We start from the raw sequence: 25601 nt of genomic DNA, 5'->3' as shown, positions 1-25601 counted from the left end.
CTCTGAAATAAACAGGTACATTAAAAGTTGGTGGTTTTAATATGACTTGTGGATGTGTTTATTTTCAGTGCGCTTGAACGATGAAATGCTTTCAGCTGAAATTAATAATGGCCTTCGAAAGAAATTTGCATTTCAAAGTTTTACCGTAAGTAACAAATGCATGTCTAATTAAGTTCAGCTCTTGTCAAAAAGTTATTTTGGTAATGAGTTGTCCTGAAATGTCTGAATATTAAACAGCAGTGAATGCATTATTTATTCTGGCAATGTGCATTGTGCAGAATAAAGAGGGCAGAATTAATAGAAATCTTTGTTCTGTTAAGAATACTTAACAACCTATTTGAATCTCACCTGCTATGATATTCATGTCATATAGAGACATAAATAGAACTCCATTCATATTCCGCATTTAATATTTTTCTTCTTAAACTTTCTTCAAGTGACCCAAGAGTTGATTGAAGTGCACAGTGATGAAAGAGATGTCTTCAAGGAAATGTGAAAAACGGGGTGTCAGCACAGACCACCTGCTGGGTGTATGCTGCTGAAGTTCAGATTTGCCTTAAAATGTATTATGTATTATTATTTGGTACTGAAGAGAGAATAAAACACTTCTCTAGCTGTGTTGTAGCTGCACTGGAATTATAATCTTTATCAATACATTATAAGTATTTATTAAGTGCACGTTTGAGTAATGTTTTAGCATTATTGTCTATTGATTTAAAATTTTTGCATGCTTCTGTGAAAATCTTTTTTCTCAAAATTGCTTCTTGTTTCCATAGTTACTGTTATAGATTGCCTCCAGGCAAATAATTTTTTTTGAACGGCATTCAAACTTTCGAATTGCAAGTATTTGCAGGTTTAATACATTTTTCAACCGACTGCTCATTCCAAAGGAATGACTTTCTTGTGACTTAAATCTCTCTGTGTAATATGAACCCACATCAGGGGCTGTGCATGATGTCGTCAGCCTCATTTGACTCAGATTATACACTTTATAGCTTCTTACCACAGGCATGGTGTCATGCAGGATTTTAGGAAAAGACTCCGCCAAGCGCTTTGTTCTCCGATCCCATCTTGCACCATCCAAGAAAAGGCCACGGATGTAAACACCTGAGCAAAAATAAAGATGTAAAGTGAGTCCATATATCATTGTTTTGTTTACTGTGTGTTTAAATGGCTTTTTAGAAACGGTGGATGCCAGTGTTTCGGATGACATGCATTTGGTCAACACTACTCTGAAGTGGGAGCTTAATTGACCCTTCAAAGTTGTCCAAAGAACAATCCAGACAGGAGAGTAGATTAAAATCAGTGAACTTGAACCTGAAAACTTGGTTCATATTGATTACTTAACGCAGTTGAAACAAGGTATCATCTGATACTCATTCGTGTTTATTTCAACTAATGAAGATCGGAAGAGACAATTGCTTCGCTTGCCACTTGAACTGAGGAACTACATCAATTTGTCTGACATAGCAAACGTAACAAAGGGGGCAGGTCTTTGTGAAGGGTCGATTTAGTCCAATTTAGGCATTGCTGTAACTAAAATAGTTCCCTTTTTCTGTCACGCAGACAAGCTTATTCATCCACCATTGTTACAGGAACTATGCAAACGTTCCTCCATAGTGAAAATTTGAGCATTTTGCAAGCCAAAAGATACAGTTTCAGTTTAAAAATGGAGCATGGGAATGTAGATGGAACCTTTTTTTCTTGGTCTCTAATAATAGATTGCTGCAATCAAAATACACAGGCACACTATTAAATCGCAATTCCCAATGTCCCTACTATGCAAGACTACAGGACACATATTAAACCGATATCATAAAACCTGTTACCTGAAACGTGTCGCTTTAAATTCAGAAAACAGCAGATTTTACATAGACTGATCATTGACCATGTTCACAATGGAGTCACATTCATCCATCTTCAGCAATGGCTATAATTAAAACATACTGCTTTAGGTCAAACAGTGTGTTGTGGTGACTAATGTGATGTCTTTTCACAAGGACACGGTCTTAAATGGATGTCACTGTTTATAGCTGGAAGCGTAGTTTGATTGGCTTGTAAGCTCAAATATTTAAGAAACGAGGAGCTGCAAAAAATGTACTTAAGGTATCGTCTTTGCATTAAAAATGTAAGAGCTGAAAATCCTTAAAATAAAACTTGAATTCTGAAGTATTTTAAACCCCTGCACAAACATGCCCTCAAACTAAAACCTGTCCCGTTTTATAAACTGACTGACTGAACTATAAAAAATAAAGTAGACACAACAAAGTATCTGTTAAAGTGAAAGACACTCATAAACAGCCTCATGCAGCGTGTGATGGCCTCAGAGAGATGGGTTTCCTCTGGAGAGATGCTCATCATGTACTGATGAAAGAGCAGCAGGGGTCTGATGTCAGAGCACTGTAATGTTGACTCTGATTGATGGCACTCAGCCGCGGCGAGGGGTTAATGAAACTGTGTCTCTCTCTTCCCTTTTGTCACTTGTTACCCATTTCCCTCTCATATATTTTACATTTCATGCTTGTCAATACTGCCTCTTTGTCTTTCTCACCATCCTCCGGGGGGTTTTTGTGTTCCTTGTCCTCCATGACTTCAAAGTCGAAGCTGAGCAGGTCAATGGGGATGGTGTATTTTCGGGCGTAATTCTGCTGGCTTCCAGTGAGGAAGGCCTGAGTGAAAAAGAACCCGGACATCCAGAACACTGCAGGCGTGCCATCCACATACCAACCCTGTGTTGATGACACAGAAGATACTGAAATTAAAGACTAAAAGCGAGAAAAATAAGCAGTCGCAGCTAATTCTAAAGGTCAAAAAAAAGATATTGGAATGTAACAGGCTCAAAGTTTTATTGAAAGAAAGGGTACTTGTATAACACGCTTACAATTCAGTCCTTTGCAGAAGCAGAGTTGTAATCTGAGCTCACTAAATGAGACAGCACGTCAGCTGCACTTCATGTGATTTTCCCGTGGCTCACAATACACACTAGAATGCTTTCTGCTTCAACTGCTTTATGTATGAATGTGCATTTTAGTCTCCCAACAACTTGCTGGAAAACAATCGATTTGAAGTAAAGACTCTAAATTAATCACTATCAATTATTATGATTTTTAATCATAATAATAATATTACCATACTGTTTGTGGAACCTAAAAAATGTCTTACATTATGATTAAATGACTGTAGCTTTTAAGACCTCTTTACTCCTCTTTATTCCCTATTATTTAGATGTGTTCAATCATTAAAAAGTGTGACAAAAAAATAAGTGCCTTTAATATATTTAAAACAGTAATAATAAAATATCAAATCCAGTAATCTCTGTATTAATTATGCATAGTTTACATAGGCAAGCAGATAAAGCTGGAATATGAACGCAATTCACTTAATGGTTCAATGTTTTCCTTGTAACGTTTTTTTATGGGAAACCACTTTACGTTAAACTTTGCATGTTGCATTTTTATTCTGCCTCATCTGCTTTTCTGTACAAAATATACAACATCAAGGTCTTGCTGAATTTTACCTTATAATACCTGTGTTTTTAAAAAACTGCAGTTTCATTTTGTCCTCCAGGTGGGCGTTCCTTAAAGGGTTTGACCTCATGTGTAAACTATCAATTCGAAAGATAGATAAAAGCCTGGAGTTATCAAACTAAAAAGGGCTCTGCAGCAATTTCAAGCGTCCATTTTCAGGGGGTCAAAATTGCCGGAGCAGGGTAAACGGCAGGAGTAACCGTAGCAAGTTATGCGTTTAAAAACAAAAACGCACTGGTGTATAAATTATGGTGCAATAAAAAAAGTAAACTACCATTCATGCTTGATGACTACAGAGTTTACCTGTAAAAACTGGAGTCTTTCAAGGAAGTCACTGATGTAGCTTCCCAGTGGTTTAAGGCTGGGATACGACTTCTTCATCCACATGGCAGGGATGCGACCCTTCAGAATGCTGCTGACAACTTCCTCAAGTTCAGCAGACATGACCACCAGACCCTATGCCCAGACACACAAATTCTTCACATTCCTCATCGCAGTCGTATTTACAGCATATTGCCATTTTCTCTTCTAGGGAAAAGTTTTCTTGTCCTTTTCTTTATGTCTTTTTAAGTGCTGGTTTCAAAGATTTGTATTTGATGTGGTATAGAGATGTATGATCATGAATGATAATGAAAGGGTAAAGGAGAAAGGTTCCTCCAGAGCAGAAATCAAGCTGTAGTCAGGAAAGATAAAGGGATTATTTTAGGGTTAGATTATAGGATAAGGGTTCACAATGTGTAAATGAAAGCCAGGGTTGTGATCAGATCTCAGTATATGCATCCATCTCCCCCCGCAGGGCGGTAATGCTAACTGGGATCAGAGCTGTCAGTCAAACTAAAGGACAAGGAGGCTCAGCTGGAGTGCACAGCATTAGGACATGCCCTGGGGCACAATGAATTTTCCTCGTATCTTTCAGCAGGGAGTGAATGTTTAAAAAGTTTTCTTAGTTTTCATTGCTTCTACATAAAGGTTCGTGTGGAAATAGTAGCGTAATTCAAAGCTTGTGCAAATGTAAAAAAAATGGATCAATGCAAACAAAACCATCATGCCTTTCAGAATAAAATGCAACTTTCCAAAAGAATAAACGTGATGCCGCAATATACTGCTGAAAGCTAACTGAATGTGTTTAACGAAGTACGAAGACTTGGAAACATAATCAAAGTGCTAAACCTTCACAGTGGTTTTGCCAATGTTCTGACCTTAATGGCCTTCTGGATGTTGACACATGAATCCCTGATAGTCTGGAGAAGTTTGTTGAATCGTCCCATCTCTTGCACCAGCACTGTGTTCATGCTTTGGTTGTAGCTGGTGGGGTACTTGCGCATTGCAGCATCTGTATCAAAATCTTGAGGAAGTTTATTGAGAATGTCTGCAGCCACCTCGTACACCATGTCATCTGAAGACGAAGCGCTGCCACCTGAAGAACGGGACTGTGAGGGAGAAATATGGCAAAACAAATTTAAACTACAAACATAGTATTAAGAGAGATTTAAACTAGCTACTTTGCACTAATCGAAATGTATTTATGCACCTGAGTGAGAAGAATGCTGTCAAACAGCAGCTGCGTTTCCACTTGGTCCTTAGTAATATCAGCATTGGCATTCATGCCAAAGATTTCAGGTGAGGGATTTAGAGGAAGTGTCTTGGTGTACTCGATGTAGCTGTTATACTGAAAAGGAAACAATCAGCTTCTTAATGCAACACTAAATCCAGGATGGCGATGCTAAATAATGGCATGCACTTAAAACAGGGTACCCTTGAGATTGCTGACATTTATAATAATGGCTATGCAAATGACATTCATGAATAAAAGATTTTGAGAGAAAATGCCAAATAAAATTGGGCATAGATTATACATGTGCTCGCAAATAAATCAGACATCACCACTGGCAGCAACCCGCTGAGTTTAGTTATTGAACTTATAGCTCATAATTCCTTTTCAGAACTTTTATAAAGAGGCAGACCAATGCCTCTCCAAAAGATGCATGTTTTTTTTGTTTACAAAAGTCAATTATATCTGTAGGCATTTTGAACACAACCGTATAATGTAGGAGGGATTCTGACCCACGAGCTGACAAACACCTTGACTGAGCATGTACAAAGACCGGAATTGTTGTTTTCTCTTATAATTGCTTCCTCTTAGGCTTTGTTTTGAATGAGAAACCTCAGCTTGCAGAGGTGTATACGGTCTTCCTTTGAAGGAAATATGATGAAGGAAGGAAAATGAAGTCTTAGTTCAGTTTGGTTTCTGGTGTTCATCTCTGTGGAGAATCTCTTTGAATTTTATATGACAGAAATATTGAACTAGCTTTTAATGTCAGCTGTGGAAATTTTGTCTGACATAACCCCTCTGGAACCGGACAAGCTTTTTGAGCTATAAAATCTGCTCTCTATTTTGATAACTTAACCAACAAATCAAAAATCTGCTCAATCCACTAAATAGTATACTGCTATTCTTTCATATTTCTTGTCTTTTTGTGTCATTTTCTTGTTTTCTTGTGACTTTTTGTACTATATTTATTGTATTTTTTCTTGTGCTTAAGGAATAATCTTTGACTTGATGCGACTGTTTTCAACATTGATCTTTTTAGAAATATTTAAATTTAGAATGATTTCTGAAGAATCATGTGTCACTGAAGACTGAATTCAGCTTTGCCATCACAAAAATGAATTCCATTTTAAAATATATCAAAATAGAAATATATCAAAACAGTTCATTTAATTTCTGATGTACAATATTAATGTTTTTGTTGTATTTTTGATTCAACAAATGCAACTTTGATGAGCATAAGAAACATCCTTCAGAAAAATACATTCTTTCCAACCTTAAACTTTTAAATACACATATAATATGACAGACTAAATATGATGAACATAGTGTGTCTTACATCTCCTTCTGGTGGTGAGTAATACAGTCCACTAGGGTCAAACTTGTAATCAGTGTTGTCAATGATCTCGGGGGTGTAGAAGATGGAGAGGATTGTGCGCAAGGTCCTGCGATCCCAGTCATCTGTGACACGACCTCCGTAGTTACACTCTCCTGTCATGTAGCGAAGAGCATCGAAAGGGATCTCCTAGTAGGAACAAACAATACAAGTTCAATTAACATTTAACTAATACTAAAGTTCATAATATTAACTATACATAACATAGTGGATAGAAACTGTGTGAGGATGGTCAGATTACGTAATCAAAATCAGAACCCACTTTCATGATGAAGCTTTTTTGTAAGTCAGTAAAAAGTCCTCATGATTACGACTCACCTTTTTCTCATCATAAGTGGCATTTAGTTTCATTTTGAATAGTGTGGCTACATCATTTTGACCATAACACTAACACTGCTATCTCAGGTGAGGGCTGTGCCCCAACTTTTTCACCCTAAAGATTGCTTTAAAAAAGACAAGAAAATCCCAACAGCAACCTTTTCACATGTCTTAAAAGCATGGCCACTCAACAAAGGCTCTTTTTTTATTAAGTGGAGGTGCGTGTCAGGCTGGTGGGTTCAATATAACGATCTTCAGGCAGGATATGAAAAGATGGACAGAGGAGTGGCAGGATTGTGACATTTCCTGTTGAAATTTCCCTTGCTAATGCAGTGGGTGGCACTCCGTAGCACTGGAGAAATGTCAGAGCATTCAGGGAGGCTCTTGATCAGTTTGTGCAGTCTGCTTGTTTTGAAAGGAGGAAGGGAAGTATGAGGAGTGCTCCTCTGAAGTTGGGAAAATGTCAAGAACGTTTTTTTTAGAGGTGGTTTAAAGGGGCGCGCTGGAAAGCATGAAAAGGAAGAAGGTGACGTGAAGATTGCGCGTGTGTGTGTTTCAAGAACAGTAAAAACAAATTTGTTTGTGTGTAAATACAAAGACAAGACAGGTACACGTGTGATCTCACCTCATACTGGTCCAAGAACATTTGTAGCTGCTGGACTGAGATCCGCAGGTCTGTCTCGTTGAACTCATAGGGGATGTTCCAGCCTAGAGGACCAAATTTTCTCCTCTCCTGGGTCAAGGCATGGAAGAAGCACAGGCTGAACAGCAGCTTTTTAAAAACGGCCTGAAAACACACATACAGAAGACACTTGTCTTACAAATAACGATGTTAAAAATAAACATAAAGATCATCAAAGGATATGCATCATATTGGGAGCGTTTAAAATATCCATCTGTGAAAGACCTACTGGCTTTGAGCTGCTGTCAAAGAACTCAGGGTCTGATATGGGGTCCATGAAGAAAGAACGGATGATGTTGGAGCGCAGCCCTTTGGGGGCCTCATTGGTCATTTTGACTCCGTTTTGCAGTACAGCCACAGGAAAGTTGGGAGAGGGGTAACTGGTCAGCCACAAGCGGAAATCTGGGTGAGTGGTATCTGGATTCAGCTCCTGCAGAAAATTAAAGTGCTGCTTCAGTGTATTTCTGCTGGTGGACCTTGCTTAATATTGCAGACATGCACACATTGACTGTGAACAACTACCATCCCATCACGTTTGGATCATCTACTTTCATGTACTACCTCACAAACACGCTCAAGGGTGGACATCCAAGAGGTGGCCAGGTGGCAGTTCTGTAAAACCACCCAGGTTCCCTCCCTGACGCCAGTCTCAATCATGCTCATGGCAATGGGGCCCTGACCTTGCCCCAGAGAAAGGGAGGTCAGTCTGTTGCCTGTGAAACCCTAAACAACAAGGCAAACACTGTGTGCATCACCCATCACACAAGATATCACACATAATGAACCAAAGCTCTTAAAACATTACAGATGCAAAAAAAACCCAGCATTGTTACAGAATAATACAGACCAAACTATAGAGAACGTTCTTAAGTGTCCATACCTGTTCCTCACCAAACTTGAGCAGTGCTGCCATGGGATCTGATCCCGGAGATAGGATAAAGATGAGTGGAGCACAGCAGTGACTGTCGGCAAAAGCTGTGGCCAAATTAAAAGGTGGCACCTCAATAAACTGCTGTCCTAAATTGTCTGACACAAACTCTTGAACCATGGGAACAATCTGAGAGGGATAGAGACAAGGTCTAAGCACAAATGTGAATTCTTTCTGAGTACTCACACAAGAGAAAAAAACACACATATTAGCCTTTACTCCAGGCTGCGGTGTTACAAGATCCTTTAGAAATCATTTTAATATGCTTATTTCCTGCTCAAGAAACAGCTCTTATTATTGCATTGCATTCTTAGAAAGCTCAAAAGAACAGCATTTATTTGAAACTGAAATATTTTGTAACATTATGTCTTTACTTTCAAGTTTGATCAAAGTATTGCATCTATGCTGAATAAAAGTATGAATTCTTACTAATGTCTGATGTATAATTGGTTAATTAAATTTAAATAGAATTCCAGTGCTTTTTATTTCCTGATCCCATCCAAGGTGTAATAGAAAGATCCTTACCTTGTCTGGCCGTAAGCATCTTATAACCAGCATCCTCTGGAATTGTCCTAGTTTCTCTTGCCACTCTGAAGGGAAAGTAGTGTGGTGTGGGTCCTGCAGAACACATACACAGACCATAAAATGAAAAATCTGGTGTTCCTTTCATACTTCCCCTGTCCATTTCACACCGCTGAGCAGGAAAGAAATAGTGTGTGCTTAATCTCAATGGCACCTTGCTATCGTAAACCTCTTTCCAGCCCTCCCGGAGTCGAGCCAGGTCTTTCCGCAGGCCTTTAAAGCGCTCCATCTCATCCAATCGACAGATCTCATCCCAGGATGTCTTGGGCAACCAGGTGCAGGGGTTTGAATGAGGGTTATCCAGACCCACACCGCCTGTCAGGAGAAAACGCCATTCTCTCTCATCCACCTGAAAGAGAAAGGAACAGAAGGTGGAAAATTGTTCATGCATAATGCCATTGTTACATTTGCAATGAAAATTCTCCTTCCCTTAGTTTTGACACACTTTGTTTTTCAGCAGCTGTGCTTGATTAAATATCCAACTCAAAAGAACATCGTAACAGTGAATGAGTCTTAAAGTTGCCGCCAGAAAACCACAGTCTATGAAAATAAATGTACTGGTGCATCACCCCCACACCACTTGATTCAGGAGCTGACAAAACTACTGACAGCACAATAAATAGATGATAGACACTTGGAAGTTGTGTAGCAGCTCAGGCAAGGAGAGACAGTGTGGAGAACACATTATAAATCACTTAAACTTCGATTAAACTGGTTAAACTCATGTTTATGTGGACTGTTGGAATGTTGCAGGATCATTTAAAACAGGGATGATATAAACATTGTCAGACATATACATGCAAGTCATTAACCTTAAGAGGCCTTGTGTGAGAGTAACCTCTTCATTCTTACTATTATTTATCAGATGAAGTACTGTCCTGCCTTATCTTATTGATTCAATAAATCACAGCTGTGTGCGAGTGAAGGCAGTTACTCACAAGCTTGTTGTGTTTAAGTAGGTTGACATTGAGGCAGAAGGAGAAGAGCAGTTTGTCCTTCTCAAACAGAGAGCGACATACGTTGACATAAAGCGAGTATGTAAAATGGTCCTTCAGAATCTGGAGTCTAAATATACAGAGAAACTGTGTCAGAAAACAGTTCATTGAGAAGCATTTTGAAAGCATCTAAAGAAAACATTACAATGATCTGATGTAAACTGAACCTGTGATACACATTTTTAGTCTACTGCTAGTCATACCTGTATAATTATGTTAGCTATAAAAGTTCTCCTAATTCTTTCTATCATCAATAGTTTTTTTAGCAAAATCCTTATAGATTTTACATTTTTATAATCATCATATTGGAGCCCATTGACTGTAGATGAGGGGTTGTATTTTTTTACTCCAAGGCCTCCTGTTTAGGTTTATACAGTATGTATCTCTGATACTTCTGCTGTAATAAAAATAAACAAACACAAAAAATTGTTGTCCGTTTTCTATGTTATTACATTTTAATTAGGATTATGTTATAATTTTTTTAAAGCAGTTTCTGTATTCGGTGAAACAGTGAAAAAACTAATCCTTATCCAATAAATCACAAATAAAAATGTAAAAAAGTCATGAGACCTTTGAATATTTCTATTGACAGTGTGGTGGCCTGGAGTCAAATAGGTTGAGAAACACTTCCCCAGTGAGTCCCTGTCGCCAGGCTGAGAATCACTAAACTACATATTTTGTGAATGCCATCTTAAACACATTTATTTAATACTTCAAAACTGCAAAGTTTTAAATAAATACTTTACTGCTTCCACTGTAGAAGAGTTTTAAAATGCACTCTCTTAAGTTTCAGAGATCTGATTTTGGTATCTCTGTCCTCTAGAGAATTGGCACTGTGTTCTTTTAACCAGAGGATTCTGCCCTGGGCTGAAGTGTCACAGTATTCCCACAGCTCTTAGCTATCAAACTCACATCAGAATGCCATACTGTCCTAGTAAGACGGTGCTGATGGTAAATAGTCATACAGGGAAACAATGTCTTTACATCATTTTGTAAAAAAGCCTTACCATGCAAGATATCCAGTATACCACAGAACCCATATCAGAGATAGTCTGTGGAAAATGTAATGGTTTTAAAGGTCTACTGAAGTGCCTTGAAATATCATACAACCCCGTCTCCATTTGCTCCAATTGAAAGCATATTTACATCGCCTGAATCGTTCCCTGTCGCTTACATTGTGCACTATGTGCCATTCACCATACAGAAATATTAACAATGTGAACAAGTGACCGATCTGAGCCACAGCTTCAGCATCTATTTATAGTGTAGGGGACGGGTGCTTCCGAGAGCATTTGATTGGTCAGAAGATTCGATGAGAAGCTGAGGTACAAGGTGACGTCAAAATAATCATTGATCCGTTTTGGCAGAAGTGATGGAACTGCAAGTTTTAAACGCTTACACTGTTTTGGAGCACACAGGCTTATAGATAACCTTAAGACTAACATACTGATACTAACACCCAAAAGACATCCAATTTGATTTCAGCCGGACTTTAAATGGTTAGTTCACTGAACAATGAATGTTCTTTCATCATTTGCTAAGCATCTTTTCATTCCAAAATCTGTATGACCTTGTTTCTTTGAAACTATCTAAGTGTCCAGTGATTTAAATGAAATATCTGTAGTGACAGAGTACCTTTGTTCGAGAACGTCATTTTTTGGGGAATTATCAATGGACAGGATGAAGAGGTTGATGAACCATGTTAGAGAGTACTGATACATGGGCTCGATATTGGCCAGGTCAGCGATGGAGAAAAACAAAATAGCAGAGTGAACAGCGATGGGGGTGTAGCCCAAGCGTGTCTGATCAATCTTCAGCTCAGTAACCTCGGCAATGGCCTGCTTTTCAGAGATCTCATTGGCCAGAACCTTAGAAGATGAGAGGATCTGAACGGCAGTTTCATCTTCCAAAATGTTCCCCTCTGAAGAAGAGAGCACTTCTAAGATTTTATCCTCTATTTCTTTCAGCTGTCTACAAAGAAAAGAGAGAGAAAGTACATGGTTAAACACACACAAATGTACTATAGCTGCTTGCTTTTTTTTTACATTACTGCACTGCATGCTGCACTTTGCCCTCACTTCATAAGGAGATAATTATTTACTCAACTTGTCTTGCTTTTATAGACAATATTTTAAGCAAGGAACTCACAGGACTAAACTGTCAGGTTAATTGTGTTTCTGGGTGGTACCTCTTGTTCTCAGCTCCCTGTACGATGAGGGCTTGTTTCTCCTCTTCAAGGTCAGGTCTCTCTCTGGCCACCACAATGCCCAGCAGCTGGTCTTGCATCCCCTCTGGGGTGATCATGAAGTTCAACAGGGTCACCTGAACAGAACAGGAGCGAAACACTGACAGTGCTGGAGGCGACTTTTCTTAGAATCCTATTTTTAATGAGAACAGACCCTTGTGGTTTTTTTTTTTTTATTAGAGTATCATAAGGTTCTTTTTCAAGCTTACAGATTCATTTTGTGGATATGGCATAACCAGCCACAGAACTATCTTAAATGAGATTGAGAAATGCTTGCTAATATCAGGCCTAATATTTCTTTTATTACTGGCTAAGACACATGCGAGTCTGCAGTGCAACACATTTTGTGCTATGAGGAAAGGTAATCCTCATCTTCTACAACAATATCATCTGTTTTATCCTGTTGTGAACACTACACGCTCGTCCTAAAAGGAAAATATAATCTCAGGCTCATTTTGGTAGTTGTAAAGGAAACAGCTCCAGGTATTTTTTTTTCCAAGCATCCAGACCAGCCTGACACAGTAACATTGACTAATGTGTTTAGGCCATGACTATTTGTCAGATTAAGGGAGTGTTCAGAAAACCTCTTTGAAATTTGGTGACCCTAGTGGCAAAGAAATTACATATTTGCCCTTTTATTTTAGCCACTGTTCATGTAGACCGCCTGTAGCACTTTAAGACAAAGTTCAGCTGTAAAACTTGTTTTCCATGTGCATGTTTATGAGTTTATGGTAGAACAGGTTATGTTCTATTGATATAGCTAGATGTTTTAAGTGACAAAAACAGCATAATTAAAACTAAATCAAAGCAGGGTTCATGTAATGGACTGAGAAACTTTTAGCTCATTTGAAAAAGACTATCAGATCATCACATGTAGATTGTGGGTGTTATGTTTTTATGTTTATGTTTTTTAATTTTAATTGTTCTCATGGTAAATCTCATGCTTGTGGGTTTTTATGAACTGTTTTTCTCTGTATGAATAGAGATAGATAAGGGGACATGTTTATAGAAGCCCAAGGTTTATGGGATGATGCTGTGAAGCAGTGGAGACCCGATTGATCAATTCTTTTAAATACACAAAGATTTACAGAACTGAACACTTAAAAATTCAATACAATGATTACTAAAGAATCGTGAAATTGAAGGCTGAAAATAATTCTGCTGAAAATTCTACTTTGTCATCAAAAAAAAATAAATTAAAATAGAAGGGTTTTGAATTGTAACAATATTTCACAATATTACAGTTTTTTACTGTATTTTTGTAAAATATATGCAGCCTTGTTAAGCATGACAGACTTGTAATGTTCTTTCAAAAACATTAATAAATTAGATCAACCACAAACATTTGAATGATATCGTACATTTTGGATTAGTGTACCAATCTGGGTCTATTCATCCATCCCGTAAAAACATGTCAGAAAGTGTTTGCTAAGGTGTTTGATTAATTGCATGTTTGATACAGTGTGACTAACATCATGTTTTTATATAGATGATACATTATTATATGACCTTTGTTTTAAAGCAGACAAACATTTGAGTGTATCCATGTGTGTTTTTCAGCAAAGCAGACTCACCTTGACTGAGATCTCAGGTAAATAATGTGGATTTCGTAGCTTGGTTGTTATGTAAAACCGGAAATCTGGAGCATATTCAATAGTGGAATCGCCCAGCCGAATGCAGACACTGCCACCCTGTTTAAAAGTCTGTTTCAGCAGCAGGGGCTCAAGTATAGGGTCCAGTTCTTCCCCTACATTCTCCAACAACACTATAATACACAAGAGATGAATGATTACAATTCAACCAAACTGAAATTTCAATAAACAAAACAAAACAAAAACTGAGATCTGCACAAGCATTTATTTGACCTACTCACACACACACACACACACACACTCACAGAAAAACAGTCAGGGGAAGTGGGAACTCAAATAGTGTAGCAGAACAACAACAACAACAAAAAGAAATTCATAAATAAACTCATTGCAATTCCTAGAGGAGAATGGTAACAAAACAGTCCATCTGAGACAGCTAACCACTGGCCTGCCTACACAAGCTGCTTTTCATCCTAGAGCAGCACCGATGAGGATGGAAGACACAGGCACCTAAGGCTAGATTACTTGGCTCATTTGCGCATCTCATGTTGTATTTCGGGTCTACCCCTGGGAGTGTAAAATTAGACAGAAATTGTGCTTTCTGGCTTAATGTGTAATGTACAAGGAACCGATTCTGCTCTAGGGAAAGACAGAGAATGTGTGCATTTATCAACAGGTAACATTCACTGGTTTGGATCGGTGATTTGTGCTTGTTTTCCATGGTGGAGGGGGACCCCTGGGGAGAAATACTGGTATTGCACCCTGAGAGAAATGTTTGCTGTTGTTTCTTCCTTGATTGATTTTTAAGTTTAATTTTATCAAAATGGGGAAAAAGCAGCTTGATTATCAACAGCGCTGTTTGATAACGCCACACAATGAGTATATTATTAATCTGAAAGCATTATAAATGTAAGATTTATTTGCAGTTCTGAATACAGCTGTCATGGTAAATTGTAAAGTCAGTGTTTATCACCTGGAGTGCCAAATTGGATGCAGTTTTCTAATGTGCGCACAAAGTCAGCATCACTGAGCTTGATGACGTGGAGACTGTTGGATTTCTCCATGTTCTTCAGCCACTTGTTAGCCTGGCCCTGAGGATCGATCATTAGGGGCCACCTCCTCCCATTACTGCAGAAAAACAAGAATCCTTTACAAACAAGAGCTCTCCAGCCATGACAAATCACCTCCATCATTTACAATTTCTAATAACTCATAATATCACAATATACTCCAAAACAGAAAAATTAGTTCCTAGGCAACTCAAAGTGTTGGAGACATTGCAGCTCACAGGGTGCTAACCATTTTCACGCATTTTGGGGGTGTCCTAATATCATGTTATGTTTTTAGAAAGATATAGAAAAAAAAAGATTTTAACCACACGTTTTGAGGTACTTTACATAGACAAGGTGTCAATATATATCAATATATCAATAATTTCTATATTTATTGAATTTTGTCTAAATGGATAGAGTACATAACTGTTGTTGTTATAGATCCTTTTTATGCTTATTTATAAATATTGTGTCTACGTTCCCCTTTGTTTTTGTATAAATTTACTTTTTGATTACACTTTTTGATCAGTTTTTTTTTCCTGATCAGGAAATATATTTTGCAGATTCTGTAAAAGTGACAAATATGGTATCTCTTTGCAATGAAAAAAACCCAAAACAATTTCTACTTTAATGGTATTCCTCCACCTGGCAAGCCCCACCCCCCTTAGTTACAGTTGCCCCCTCAGACAAACAAAATAGAGTAGCTCACTGTCTCAATGACAGCTGCAGTGTGAAAACCTTGTACCACGCAAGCAGAGAAGCCTCATATTACAGTTGGTCATCACGAACACCGATGATCATGTATTGAGGGTACGATTAAATGAATGTACATTTAGCCAGTTTAATATGAAGAGACAGTGAAATGCGAGAATAGTCTGCTGTTTAGGTTTGTACATTTGGATGGGCTCACATACATTAATGTCTAGTTTTAACCAGAGACCTTGCTGAAGCACAAGACATTAACGTTCTGCTTCAGCAGATGACAGACAGAAAATTAACATTTTGTGTTCATTTAGATTGAGGTTGAATGCCTAAGGACATTTTGCTCTGTTTTGTTCAGATTCAGGACATGGAATACAATAAATTATATTGCCTATCATCTCAGGATACCTGGAATCAGTGTTACAAATACCCCAGACACTTTGTTTTCCAATGTTTCTTTATGGCGCTGAAACCTACACATGTCCGAGTTCCACTCTTCATGCAACTGATACTCAACTGCCATTGGCTCACCTGCGTTCGAGGGGAGGGGCTTACCGCTATGTCAATTGTAATATACAATGCAAAAGTATTTTGTCAGCTAAAAAAAGAGTGCATATATGTACTTTCTTTAAGTTTTAATTAAACGTTCGAATCAGAATTAATCAGAAATAAGTTTAAAACAGTGACTGATTAATGAAAATAGTGAGATTACTGCTATGTTTAATCAAAATTGCATTTAAATAATGCTAGAATAAATCTCAAAACATAAATATGGTTTAAAACTTTATGGTTTCCTAAATCTTAAACTAACAACAAAAAGTATTTCAAAATATATTTAATAATATAATATTTAATACACATTAAAATCTAAATGGTCAAACTTAAATGAAGAAAATATTGGCAGAAAACTCTCACGAGATGATGATTGCGTTGTCAATGGAGAAACTGTCAGAAGGGAGGCCAGCAATGGTCCAGCTGCGGATTTTCACCGGCTCACCCAGGGTGTTCATCAGTGACATGTTCTTGGAGCAGGGAATTCCTGTTGTCTTACACGTGTCAATCCATTCCTCTGTAGCTCGCTGTAGATGTTAGACACAGAAACTGGCACACGGCTCAAGAAAGATAACATGATCACAGCTGCTTTAAGACAGTCTGATCCAGAAACAACCGCTGGAAGGCCCACTGAGAAATGTAAGAAGTTTTAATCCTATTTGAAAAAACAGATCCATAGATCCAACCTCATCTGCTGGTTTCAACCTAATACTGGTATTGTGGACAGTACTATTATCGTTTCGATATCTTTGTTTTCGGTTTAAATCTAATAAAGACTTACTGCACACAAACGTAATAAGCTGTGTGTCATGTACCTGCACAAAAGCTTATATAAAAAGACCCTCTTCTGGGAGAAAAGATATTGCTTTCACAGAGGGGGAAATATTAAAGTGAAACTACTCCCTGTTCCCTGAGTGCTATTTCAAACTCACCATAGCAATACCTGGTATTGTACAAAGTGTTTTCACGGAGTTCATTCATTTTTTATGGACCCTGCTCTGCTGTTAAGAGTAACCAGCTGACAGGGGCAAATGTGTACAAATAATAGCTATAGAAGGATATCAAAAACACTGTAATACTGCTCCACCTGAGACGCATAAACTGTACTGAATATGAATATGAATTTCACTCATGTTACAGTGCTTAGACTCAAATGTAATGGAAAAGCAAACAAGGCTCAAGGTTAGGTGTCAAATGCAGTTGTGCCAGACAATCCCTCTCCCATATGTATTTCAGTGTTAAGTATAGACTCTCTCCTACACTGTAAAATACCGACATGATTTTGAAACATTTAGCTATATGTTTGAACAAAAAGCTAGCTTCATACACAGTTGGATCACATTGGATTGTAAGCAAATATAATAACAATTATGAATTAACCCATGTGTTAAAATAGTTTTGTGTTACAAAATTTAACTTGTGTATGTCTGATCTTTCAAAAATAGGAGAATAGAGAACAGTGGTTCTCTTAGAGCAGTGGTTCTCAAACTTTTTACAGTTGCGTACTCCCTGGAGCATTTAGACAGCAGTCACACCTTTGCCATTAAGGGACAATATTTTAAAACAATATTTTCATCCATTTACTCTACAATTTTAAATTCAGGTATGCAAAAATCCCAAAAAATGCAGCAGAGCTCAAGGGGTTAATATCTAAATCTTTGCATATTTGTGTTTAAATGACATGACAGTTCAAAAGATAAATAAATAAACTAGTGCTGTCAAACAAATAATCACATCCAAAATAAATGTTTTATGTACACAATTATGTACACAAATAACTTTTGTGTACATAATATGTCTGCATAGTGTGCATATTTTTATGTTTATATAAATATAAACACACGCACCTTTATATTTAAGAAAAATATGTTGATAATATATGAAATATATTTACATATAAAATATAAGAATTCAAATATATAAATATAAATATTTTCAAAATATATAATGTATGTGTGCTTTTTTATATATACATAATAAAAACACACAGTATACATACATAATGTAAACAAACACTTATTTTGGATGAAATTCATCATAATAAATAATCGTTTTAAAGCACTACAATAAGCAAAAAAATCTAATAAGTTTAAATGTACTAGATTATATATGTAAATGCAAATGTCTCAGCTCAATGACTTCCCCCTTTGAAAATAATTTTAATTAGCACCTTTTTTTAAAATCTGTTAAGATATGAAGAAGAATGTGGGTTTATAAGAACATGGCTGTTTTATGAGGTGGCACACCTGTCTAAAACTGGAAGTAAAGGCACCCAGATAGGCCACTATAGCAGCAGAGATGAGAATGTCTCCAGTGAGGTTGTTGTAGAGTTCACCTAAGTTATAGGCTGTCTCACTCCAGCGGGTCTTCTCTCCTCCTAACCCACCAATGAGTTGCTCTGCACGCTCTAACTTTTTACTGCACAACTCCACCTACAGAAGAAACAAAAAAGAAAATGAGGAGACTAAAGGATGCATGGTAGCGGGAAAGATATATAGTCAGTTACACAGATATACATTAATTAGTCAAGTTTTTAATGTATGCTTTTATTCAGCAAGGGCACAGTAATTTGATAATAAAGACATATTCAATTCAAATAAATGCTGTTCTTTTAAACTCTTTATTCAACAGTCGATAAATGTCGATAATCGTTTCCACAAAATTACTGAGAGCTGCACAAATGTTTTTAACACTGATAATAATCAGAAACTTGAGTGGTAAAACAGCATATTAAGAATGTTTTTGTTTGTTTTTTAATTGATGACCGATGAAAATTCATATTTGCCAGCAGAGAATATATTTAAAAAGAAAGCAGTTATTGAATGCAATTGTTACTGCTTTTATACATATTTGATCCATAGTGTATATAACACATATTCCCTGATGTGTACGATATTGACTAAAGGCCAGTTTCAATTAAGTCCTTATATTATGAGATCATTTAAAAACATGCTAAAACAGGTGTTGGCATTAAAGACAGAGCAGGTTAAGGGTGGCTGTCATCTGTATTCTCTATATCATTTCAATCAATCATTTTTATTTATATAGCGCTTTTAACGATAGAGATTGTATCAAAGCACTGAAGAGTATAAAGTAGAATGTACAATGATAGGGATGTATAATGACGAGGTTGAACAATTTGTTATAATATATGAGATATTATCTGTATAAGATAATCGGCCATTCGCACTGTTTAGAAAAAGATGATCAGATATGACTGCATTTATATAAAACATTTGTGACCATAAATGAATGTTTACTACACAAACATCCTTGTAAATAAAGCATTTAATTGAATGTCTGATCCACTAGCCCGGGCCCTCTTTCATCATTACAGTAAAATGGATCTTTAAACCCCCAGTTTGGCACCAGAGAAACATAGTCTTTGTTAGAAATGACAGAGTGAGCCTGCGCAGCTACTGCAGAGAGTGATGGGAGCTCAGTGCTTGGGCCCGAAGCTGACAGCACAATCACTGAACAATCCAAACATCTTATTCACTCCCGTGACGGTACTTCACTAATTCTTTGTGACACTGCTGCATCCGGCAGCATGACACTTCATGCTCTTTGAGATGAATTCCTCCATAATTCCTGTTCTTTCTAACTCGTATCCCAAAGTGAGAAAACAATTTAAAAGAGACCGTTCCAGTGGAGCTTCAGGAACAGCATAACAGGTTTGCCTTAGTGCATTCAAGTGCCTTGATTCTGGCCATGCTTGAGAGAGCATGGCATAAACAATTTCTACCCTCCAATAGGGAAAACAGACAACCTGAATTACAAACATGGAGAAAAGGGGAGAAAAAAGAAGAAGGAACATGAAAGGAAGTGAAATAGGGCAGAAAACGGCAGAAGGGCCTTGGTGATGCTTGGTTTACCCAAACACGCGCTAAACTGACAGGCAGTCTCTACAGACAAATGAGAACACTGTGTGTGTGTGTGTGTGTGTGTGTGTGTGTGTGTGTGTGTGTGTGTGTGTGTGTGTGTGTGCGTGTGCATGTGCCCCTGTGTGTTTTCTGTGTGGGTTTAGAAACAAAGGCTTCACTCTTACAACTTCAAAGTTGGAACATAAAATGATCTGAAGGAAAGTAAACAAAGAAGAAAAGGAAAACATTCCCTCAACTCCTCTTGATGTAAAAACACAAACTAAATTCCTGAATAAACAAACTTCCAGCAAAGAGCAGACATTTTAACAGGGTTGGGCCACACCGGAGGTTACAAAGAATGTCACCAAAAAAATAGCTGAACATGGTGTAATACGCAAGACTTCAGGAAAAGTAGCCAACCGTGTATTGATGGTCAGATTCTTGCGTAACCTCTTTTGTGACTATTGTCGTTTGCTTACCTGATTTTCAAGGTCAGCCTTTTTGTTCTTGTTGGCTTCCAGTGTCTCCTGTAGTTTGGCCAATTTGTCCTGGACCTCCTTCAAAGCAGCCTGTTTCTTCTGGAGGCTCTCCATGGCCACCTTCAGCTTCTCTTCTGCAAGTGCCAACTTCTCTTTCTTAGGGGCCACTACCTTTGCTACTCTGTGAAGAAAAAGAAGTTTGCACCATAAAATGTAAAACATTTAATAAACATTTTTTCACCTTTTGTTCGTTAAGCTATAACTCACTTATCGTAGGAGTCCATGGCACAAACCCATTTACAGAGCCCCTCTGCAGCAGCAGAGGCCGTGCGGATCTTCTCTGGAACAAAGTCTGGGTTGGTGATGTATTTGTTGCGAATGACGCTCATGTAGTTGGCTGGAATATTGTCTTTATTGTACTCATGAAGGCTCTGGAGAAACTTCATGTCTCCTAGCAGTTTTTTTGCTGGGCCCCAGAAGTCCTCCACCTTCTTGCCAGAGCCTGAGGGGTCTGGGATACGGTCTGGTTTTATGCCTTTCAGGATGCAGATGGCTTCCATCACCAGCTTGACACCAGCTGGAGGATTCTTCATAGATTTAACTAAAGTTATATCCTACAGAGTATGACACAGATTGATTTATTGGATATTGGCACTATGCAGTATTTTAAAAAGTAAGAACATTCATCAAGTCACCAGGACACACTGTTGGTGTTTATTACATAAAGTGATAGTTTAAACAAAAATGAGAATTCAGGTATTTTTTTTATTCAAACTCATGCCACTGTAAAGCTGCATTTTTTTTTCTTTTGTGAAACACAAACAAATATATTCTAAAAAAAAATTCGTGTTCCACAGCAAAAATACAGGTTTTGATATGAGACTGAGTGAATGAAAATTTTACTCTCTAACTCATGCTAGAATGTGTTTCTTTGGCCAAAAACAATCTGAGAGCTTATAAACATTTTGTATGCATCGTAAACAATAATTAGTCGGTTGTAGTTTCCTCCAACCTGTGTGGTGAGAGTATCCAAAGCAGCCAATGCAGCTTCCAGAATGGGCACAGCAACTGCCAGATCGGCGTCACATTCATCTTTAATGGCCTTGGCAGCCATTGCCTGCTCATTAGCCTCTGCTTCATCCACACGGACCACTTTCTCGGTCTTGGACACCTCCACAGACTCTCGTTGGATGACTACCATCATCTCTTCTACTTCTTTACTGGCCACACGCAGCTGAGGCTGAAGGGCCTCCAGCTCAACCTGCATTGTGGACACCTGAGTGGCAGCCGATTCCAACTTCTCGAGACCGACCTCATAACGACTCTTTAGCTTCATGACCTCTCTGAAGCAAACAGAGAGCAATAACTACATCATCAACACAGGTGAAAAAAAATATAAATGCTTATCATAGAAAGGGTTTTCATGCCAAATATGGCACCTAATTATTCAAATCTAATCAGTCAGTCATTCTAATTTAAAGTCTTTAAGCAGGATGACTTACGCTCTTTTTCCCTGGAGTAGATGCTTAAACATAGAGATGAGCTCCAAATAGGAGGTTGGTGTGACATAGTTGTAGCGTTGCAGCTCCGAAAGGAAACATGCAGAGAGATTGATGGTAGATGTGTGGAAGCTTTTGCACATGCTGATACAGCCTTCACGAGCAGTGTCTGTCATTTCAACATCTTCCAAGAAACGAGACGCCACAGCCTGCAGCGCATCTTCTGGCCAGCTCTTAGGGAACATAAGTAAACATAAATAATTATTCAGTCCATCAAAACAATTTGTTTAAAATTTTTGTTTAACATTTATGTAATATTTTAAGGAGGTAAAGTCAATACAGAACCATTAGAAGTATTATTGTCAATTAAAACTAAAACCATAAAAATTATTCTAAATAAAATAAATAAAGAATTACTAAATAATTAAAACAGTAATAATTAACTAATAAACTAAAACTAATAAAAATGACAAAAAACAACAAAATTACCTAAACTTCAACATGGTCACGAACTGCCTTTGTTTTTTTTTGTACTGTTCTCTGAGGTGCACTTATAATGTTATCAAGGGTTTTACAACAAAATACATCAACGATAAGCTATCTTCTGTTCTGTTGGAGCCCCCACATCAGAATGTGAAAGAAATCGGCCACTGCTATGATTGGCTATCAGTTGTGTATTGATTTAGGTGAAAAAAACCATTCACATTCACACCAACCTGAAACCAGTCAATAGTGCAGCAGTTGATGAGAGCAGGGAAACGTCTCAAGCGGCTTCTGAAGGTGTCGCCAATAGGACTCATGGCCAGTACCACGTGCAACTGACTGCGACAGCGCTCCAAAAACATGTTAAAGAGAGCCAGTGGGCTGCCGTCCGTCTGCTTATCACGTTCACGCTGACGGTCCAAGACGCGCATGCGCTCGCATATCTCCTGCTTCTCATCTACAGCAAAAAGATTGGGAACCTCGCCAGTGTTTAACAGGTTACTCACATCCTCCAAAAATGACTCCAACTTAATTTGGGTGTCTGTAAAAAGGAAGACTCCATGAGTTTCCCCAGATGTCGATTTTTGCATGATGAGTTTGAGGTCATCACGCCACTCTGTAACCCCATAACTCTTGGAAATCTCCACCTGAAAGAGTTCGGCTTCTGCCATGTGAGCGGCCAAGCGTGTCAATGATTGTCGGCCGCTCCCTCCAACTCCTACTAAGAGAGCATGACCACGGGGCTGTTTGAGAATCCGGGAGATACGACATACGTGTTCAATGGCGAACCGGAAAAGTACAAGATTCATGGGAGCCTTGCTGATATTGTTGTACTCTTCGAGATGAGTCTCCACCACCTGACGGAGTTTTTCAGGGTCACCCACCTCACGGTAGTTGCGGTCCTCACCCTTAGGGTCGTGAAAATCACAGAACATGAGGCTTCGAAGGTCATCTTCAGTTACAATCCCATCTGCATCACTGTCCAGATGCTTGAAGAGCTGATAGAAGTCTTCTTTCAGGTGAGACTTGGATACTTCTTGCAGGAAGCCCACCATCCATGCACAATCAGAAGGATGTACTAAGCGGTCATAATACACCCTCAGCACCTGCAGGACAGGCATATTCTGCATTAGTTTATCACTCTAGTTATGATATGACAGTTATGATATTAAATTGAGCTACCTCATGCACCCATAAGCGTTTTATGGCTGCAGGATCATCAGCAGTCTCGGGTCTTGATAAGCAAATCCCCTGGATGACACGGGAAAAATCTCGAAGATTGAAAAGGTAGTGGGACTTGGTCGGGGTTGGTAGGAGGTTTTTAGTGGCCTCTTGGTACACAGACATGGTGGCACTGATGATCTGAGAGGTGATGCCGGCGAACGGTTTGGGAAATGGGAATCTGAAAGCAGGTAAAAACAGGAAATTTATTTAACAAATGAATTTATTTATTAAACACACTGGTATAGTTTTACCTGATGGTCAGGTGCCAGTCAAGAATTCTTGAAAAGATGGTGAACATGGTTTTGTCATCAAATTCATTAATGGTCACTGTGTTAAAATGACGTAAAAATCGAGGAGTCACAGGGTTCCTTCCCCCACCTGCACGTGACAATGAACATGATGACATGTAAAAGCAGATTTGTTATTCACTTGTTGGTTCATCCTATCATATCAGGCTTGCATTCTATGAAATAAAATAAGTATCTCAAAGTTGCATACAACTATGATTTGCTTTGTAATGCCAGTAATGGTAAACTTGTTTGATTTATGTGGTTTATACTATTTTATTATCTTTATTATTGTCATGGTTTATCCCCAATGTCTGTTCATGTCTACAATGTATATTCTCCAAAGCAATTTTGGCTTGCTATACTGACTTAACGCTGCTCTGATGACATAAACCCATCATGAAATGACATAAACTCACCAGGCGGACCCATGGCACACATGATCTGGATGTCCACTAAATTGATCATGGAGCAGTCCTTCATGTCATACCAGTTCCAGTGGTCAAGCCACTGACGCAGGAGCTCCACTGGAGGCTGGGCTCCATACGTTTCTCTAGCTGGCATGTTCACATCATCTACAAACACCACCTAATCAAAGAAATTGAAAGGCAAAAAAGTACAAAAAAAATGACAGGAATAACTTTTTATATTAATGTTGATGTAATTTTGAATGCTGTAAGATAATGTGCTATTAATGGCAATTAAATATAAGTGAACTTGTAAATTAAATTTCTTCCATTTAATTTAGAGGCAATTAGGAACTCTTTTTCACTTTGTAGTTAGAATTTTAGGCACAAATTATTTTCATAAATAGCTTTTAGAATTCTATGAAGGATCCTTTAAGTAAAAATTGATTGAGATTCAATCATAACTACTCCAATAACAAAAGGGTAATAAAACGATGCTTAAAGTATACCATTTTCTTTCCCAGAGGAGGGCCAAATACTCCTTTTCTTCTCTTATCGAGTTTAGACATAATAATGTTTTGGGTTTGTGCTGCTGTTGTTTGGGCTGAGAAGTTGATCAACAGAGGACTGTACACATCCTTCTCCAGATGATTCAGCAAAAAGTCCTGTGGGAGATTTGGAGACACTTAATTAGCTCTAGTTAGCACAGATGTTGCATCAAACTTTTTTTTTTTTTTTTTTTTTTTTTCAACTGTGTTAGAAGTGTTCAGAAAACTGTTTCTACTGTGAGCCTGTCACTACCTTTTTTAAAAGATGCTGTAAGTTGTACACAGTTTTCAAATAAGTGAGAAGCCAGCAAACTGAACATCTAAATGTGTGCTAAAAACATTTCAATATGGATGAATTACATCTCTTTATAGTTTAACAGTTGACCTAAAGGATGAAAATCAACAACCGACATGAAAGCTCTTATTATGAAACAGCCACATGTCAACTAATTAATGTAAATATATGCACATTTCAGAGAGACCTCATTCATTATAGTTTGAGGAGCCTGTGAGTTGTTCCACTTAAGCCTGACACATACAATCTCTTTCATTCCTTAAAACTCTGAAAGAGCCATGTGGCAGAGTGTGAAGAATGATGATTTAATATTCATGTTCTAAATGAGAGTGATGAAGTCATCGGCACCTGCAGGCATTTCAAACTCAAAACATGCAGTCCTTCAAAATTTTGCCA

At 38.0% G+C, this 25601-nt stretch overlaps 1 protein-coding gene across 1 annotated transcript in view; it reads right to left on the bottom strand.

Annotated features, from left to right (window-relative positions):
• dnah7 (dynein, axonemal, heavy chain 7) overlaps positions 1 to 25601 on the bottom strand; it is a 56964-nt gene that overhangs the window by 839 nt on the left and 30524 nt on the right. The window contains exons 38-65 of the mRNA XM_043248928.1: positions 24872 to 25027; positions 24375 to 24543; positions 23920 to 24046; positions 23627 to 23846; positions 22678 to 23550; positions 21965 to 22194; positions 21475 to 21805; positions 20730 to 21076; positions 20463 to 20643; positions 18367 to 18552; positions 16484 to 16647; positions 14788 to 14942; positions 13797 to 13987; positions 12166 to 12299; positions 11613 to 11948; positions 9921 to 10047; positions 9137 to 9331; positions 8926 to 9018; positions 8353 to 8529; positions 8034 to 8195; positions 7702 to 7902; positions 7416 to 7577; positions 6416 to 6601; positions 5059 to 5196; positions 4727 to 4957; positions 3831 to 3983; positions 2552 to 2729; positions 1004 to 1107 (exon numbers count right to left, since the gene is read on the bottom strand). Of these exons, the coding sequence (XP_043104863.1) occupies positions 1004 to 1107; positions 2552 to 2729; positions 3831 to 3983; positions 4727 to 4957; positions 5059 to 5196; positions 6416 to 6601; positions 7416 to 7577; positions 7702 to 7902; positions 8034 to 8195; positions 8353 to 8529; positions 8926 to 9018; positions 9137 to 9331; positions 9921 to 10047; positions 11613 to 11948; positions 12166 to 12299; positions 13797 to 13987; positions 14788 to 14942; positions 16484 to 16647; positions 18367 to 18552; positions 20463 to 20643; positions 20730 to 21076; positions 21475 to 21805; positions 21965 to 22194; positions 22678 to 23550; positions 23627 to 23846; positions 23920 to 24046; positions 24375 to 24543; positions 24872 to 25027 (5907 nt within the window). The remainder of the gene's footprint in view (positions 1 to 1003; positions 1108 to 2551; positions 2730 to 3830; positions 3984 to 4726; positions 4958 to 5058; positions 5197 to 6415; positions 6602 to 7415; positions 7578 to 7701; positions 7903 to 8033; positions 8196 to 8352; positions 8530 to 8925; positions 9019 to 9136; positions 9332 to 9920; positions 10048 to 11612; positions 11949 to 12165; positions 12300 to 13796; positions 13988 to 14787; positions 14943 to 16483; positions 16648 to 18366; positions 18553 to 20462; positions 20644 to 20729; positions 21077 to 21474; positions 21806 to 21964; positions 22195 to 22677; positions 23551 to 23626; positions 23847 to 23919; positions 24047 to 24374; positions 24544 to 24871; positions 25028 to 25601) is intronic.

Source organism: Puntigrus tetrazona, chromosome 9 (genome assembly GCF_018831695.1).
Source record: "Puntigrus tetrazona isolate hp1 chromosome 9, ASM1883169v1, whole genome shotgun sequence".
NCBI classification, from domain to species: domain Eukaryota; kingdom Metazoa; phylum Chordata; class Actinopteri; order Cypriniformes; family Cyprinidae; genus Puntigrus; species Puntigrus tetrazona.
The sequence above is the reverse complement of the archived record's forward strand: the minus strand, read 5'-3'. Positions and strand labels throughout refer to the sequence as shown.